Source organism: Morus notabilis, unplaced genomic scaffold (assembly GCF_000414095.1).
Source record: "Morus notabilis unplaced genomic scaffold, ASM41409v2 Scaffold45, whole genome shotgun sequence".
Lineage (NCBI taxonomy): Eukaryota > Viridiplantae > Streptophyta > Magnoliopsida > Rosales > Moraceae > Morus > Morus notabilis.
The window spans coordinates 1,518,798-1,523,034 of NW_010366164.1; the positions used below are offsets into that span (position 1 = coordinate 1,518,798).

General features: G+C 36.5%; 1 protein-coding gene across 1 annotated transcript; it reads right to left on the minus strand.

Moving 5' to 3' along the window:
* Nucleotides 1–2,357: 2,357 nt before the first annotated feature.
* On the minus strand, nt 2,358–4,237 carry LOC21410164 (cyclin-dependent kinase inhibitor 7). The gene is made up of 4 exons (XM_024173231.1): nt 3,823–4,237; nt 3,333–3,397; nt 3,075–3,239; nt 2,358–2,856 (listed from the first exon to the last, which is right to left on the minus strand). Exons 1-4 carry the CDS (start codon nt 4,111–4,113, stop codon nt 2,787–2,789), a joined length of 591 nt encoding a protein of 196 aa, XP_024028999.1. The 5' UTR covers nt 4,114–4,237; the 3' UTR covers nt 2,358–2,786.

The following is a 4,237-nucleotide window of genomic DNA, read 5'->3' on the forward strand; positions in this document are numbered from 1 at the left end:
GATTGGATTGGGGTTTAACTTAATTTAGAAATTTAATTAATATTAATTAATTAAGTAAATTAGTTAAGGATAAAAGATGGATGATTATTTAGCAAAGGAAATTTAATTAACAAAGAATTACATAGAAAAGTAATTAATTTAATTAATTAAATAAGGATAGAAATATGGATATTTATTTAAGTAACGGATTGTGGATTAAACCTTAATTCATGTAATCTGATCCGCAAACACCCCTAGCTGAAATGGGAAGTTGGTGATTTGAGAATTTGATCATAAGTAACATCTCTTTGAAATTAAACAGGACCTAACACTCTGTGAATACTTAACTAGCCATGAAGAAATGAAATGTTAAAAGATATAAATTACATACACAAGATATAAATTAACACCTACTGGCTCATCCTCAACTGTCAAACCGATTAATTTTACTTGTCATCAACTACCACTATCAGATACGTTAATTTTGATTGAACCACACTTTCATGCATTTTCATGCATTAAAAGAAAAATAGTTAAGTGGTACAGCTACTCTTTTGGAACTTCTCACGAGCATTTATACGAGCAACACAAAGTTTCAAAGAACGTCAATCGGTATAGATAATTCCCTCAGTGTCTGTTTGGAATTTTTTATTAACCAACTTAATGGCACTATTAAAAAATAATAAATTACTAGCTATCTATCTATTTTCTAACATTGAGTTTTGTCATTTCAGAAACTCTCATGCATTCTTTATTGTTATTTTAATACAGATCTAAATAAAAAGAAATTTAGTGCATTAATCTTTTCAACAACTCAAAAGAATAGTGATTAAAAACTCATTAATGCCCAACTAGAAGTCAAATTGCTCATGGGGTTGCTGTGCATATATTTAATTTACCAAAAAACTGACATAGAATTCAGCAAGCTTCTTGAACAAACACAAATAAGGTAAAAGTAATTCCTTGTAACCACCAAAATCAGTTTCATAAGTAGAGAAAAACGGTAAGAAATCACCCAAATCGAAACCAAACGCTCCTTCATTAATAAGCTAACATTCTTTTTACTCTTCTCCGAGTGTCTCTGAATTAAGTCAGATTTCCTGCAATAAAAATAAATAAAAATGTGGGCAATCAGATCCAAAGCAAGCCACTCCACCATCGCACGTGCATATACCCTTCTTGTTCTCTTCTCTTATTAATGCATTTTTTGTGTTCTCCATTTTCTTTTTATTTCTTTTTTTTTTTTTTTGGTTTTGAAAAATATAACATGCTGCGTTTAATTTTGTTTTGTTTTTATGCTTGAAAAAGTGAAACCTGGAGGGCTGGAACCTCACATGGAATGAGACAGGATTGATTGCTTTTTGACACGTGTGTAATCATGCTAGTAAGCGTGTATCTGCTGCTTTTGTTTCTTTGCCTTCCCTTGCCTTGGCCTCCTTTTGTGGCTGCAGGCTCCCTCAGGGGTCAGGACTCAGGACGAATAATCCCTCATCATGACACTTTTTTTTTCTTTTCTTTAAGCTCAAAAGCAAAAAAAAAAAAAAAAAAAAAAAAAAAAAAAAAAAAAAAAAAAAATTTCGCTCAATCAACACTTCCATGTGATCCAAATACAAATGTGAAAATGCATGACTGCCCACTTGTGTTCCTTCTATTTTTCTTAATGTGAGATTCACGAGGGGTCGTGTGGTTTGAAAGGAAAAGTGGGACTTGGGAGGAAGAAGACGAATGACAGGGTTTTTTATTTATTTTTATTTTTATAATTAATAGAAGGATTACGGTACTAATATATAGTTGTTTAGTAGAAAAAAGAGAGGAGAAAATGGATTAAGTGGAAGATTTTAAATCCTTCAAAATACCCTAATTTTAGTTTAGAGATGAAGAGATTGGAAGGAATTCGTACAAAACACAATAGAATAAAAGACCTCTCATTTCTTTCTATTTTCCTCACTTATATTTTCTATTTTCGTTCCCCCTTGGCTCTTACCAGTACCCTCACACTAAAGTAACAATTGAAATAGGAGGGGTAAAAGGTTTTTTGAACCCAATGGAATCTTGTGGTTTTTTTTATTTATTTTTAATTTTTTTTTATATGCTTGAAATGCCAATTATAGCACCAAAGCCGGCCTTTGATGCAACTCTTTTACTTTTTAACTCGATTAGCCAATTTTTGCATTCTATGGTCCCCACCCAATCGTTATAATTGTCCTATCTACACCAAGGAGAAGGAATCGTTTCTAGTACTTGAACGCATATCCCGGAGGAGGGGAAAGGAATCTCGATAACAAGATGTAGTAAAAACAAAGAACAAGAAAGGCAGTAGTAAACAACTGTAATATATCATACGCGTACAAAAGCTAAAGGGAAACAAAATGGCTAGAGCAAACTGAAAAAGGAAAATTACAAATTGGAAGCAGCCAAAAGAGACCCAAACAAAAAGCACTTTTGCAATTAATCCAAAAACCAAACTACCAATATTTAAATTAATGCACATCCTTCCAAATAATTACGTCTCTACTCTACCCAAGTCCCATCCAATACTGGCAATTAGTTATATAATTAGAGCTTAAAAAATAAGGACGTGTGTGTTTATTACAAATTTTGCAAGATGGGAAAGAAGCTTCTATGGAATTTTGGTACGTACTTCAAGTAACAGACAAACAGTGCTTCCTTCTTCTTCTTACAATGTAGACTAAGAAAAATAAATTAAAGAAAAAAACTGTACAAATAACAAAAGTCTCCTTCCTACCCTGTCATTTTAGCCTAATCCCCTTCTCCATCATTTTTTGTGTGTTTTCCGAATTTAACCTTCAAGGCTTCAAACAAACCCAGTGGTAACGACCCTCCAAGGGCATATCGTTCACAATGTCGTAGTTGTACCTGCACCGGAAAATGGGAAAAGTTGTTAGTTAGTTAGCGAGGTCTGATTCATTCTTCTGATTGTTTGATTCCTCGCAGTGCTACAGTGCGCCCCTTGCGCACATTAGCGGAGAGAGGCTTATCCTACGCCCTCTCTGACAAAGTACCACTAACAAAACCACTACTATCAACTATCTATGTAATGCCATAACATAATATCAGACTCACTCAGTACTCACTTTTCTGCGAAACGCTTTTGCTCCGACTTCTCCGCCACCGCGAAGAACTTCTCGATCTCGTCTTCCGGAGGCGCCTTCTCCGCCGCCGGCGATCTTCTTCTCCGGTCAGCCGCCGCCGTTTCCTCGGAATCCACGCTCAGCTCGCTTGACGGCGACGTCGTTTCCCTGCCGATCATTTGCGCTAATTATTGTTAGTGAAATATGTGGGTTTCGTATGAGAGAGAGAGAGAGAGAGAGAGAGAGAGAAGAGGCGCTGGCCTGAAGTTCTTGTTCATGTTTTTTATGGACGTTGAGTCGACGGTTTCGAATTCGAATCTCTTGACCTGCAATAATTAATAAAGCGCATTTGGACACTGTTAAATGATTTTGGAATTTGGATTTTGAATTTTGAAATTTGAATTAAAATCCGGTTATTACTACAGCAGTAATTTGTAACGGGAGAGATCAGACAGAAGATCCAGTACTGTTTGTTTACTTTGAAAATGCATGAAAAGCTATATTCGAGAAAAAAGAAATATAATATTAGGAAAATGTAACAATAAATTCTTCATTCTTCAACACTTTCAGTGCTGGAATTGAGCTGTAGGTTTTTAAAGACGATAATTCAAACGCGCTTATTTTCTCTTCATTTTCCCGAGAAACAACCAGACAATGAATTAAGCAAATTTGAGAGAGTAAAGAAACAACAAAAAGAAAAAAAAAGAAAAGAAAAACGAAGGAGAGTGCAAATTGAAGAAACAAAACCGACCTCCAGATCCACAAGTCGCAAGCCGTCTTTAACGACGTCACTCGACTCGTTGCTGGAGCAGCAAGACGCCGGCGACCGATCCAGGCAGAAGCTGGCCGAGCAAGTATCGCCGTCGTCCCAGTACTTCACCGGAGAATTCACGCCCAACCTTCCGATTCCTAGCTCATCATCACCATCATCGTCAATGTCCACCGTAGAGAACTCTTCTATTTTCCTCCTCTTCGACGTGTTGTCCGCGCTCGAAGCTGCCCCCATTGCTGAAATTCCTGCATTTCGCTTACAATCCCCCATCTCTCTCTCTCTCTCTCTCTAACTCTTATCTCTTCTGTGTAATTCTGGAATTCTAGAGAGAGAAAGTGTGTGGAGTGGAAAGTGGGAGATCCGAGAGGGATGTTGATGAAGAGGCGGGCCGGTA

Coding starts and splice junctions, on each gene's coding strand:
- LOC21410164 (XM_024173231.1), bottom strand. CDS start 4,113: ATGGGGGATTGTAAGCGAAATGCAGGAATTTCAGCAATGGGGGCAGCT. Junction 3,240..3,332: donor AACATGAACAAGAACTTCAG/GCCAGCGCCTCT, acceptor AATGATCGGCAG/GGAAACGACGTCGCCGTCAA. Junction 2,857..3,074: donor CAAAAGCGTTTCGCAGAAAA/GTGAGTACTGAG, acceptor TTTCCGGTGCAG/GTACAACTACGACATTGTGA.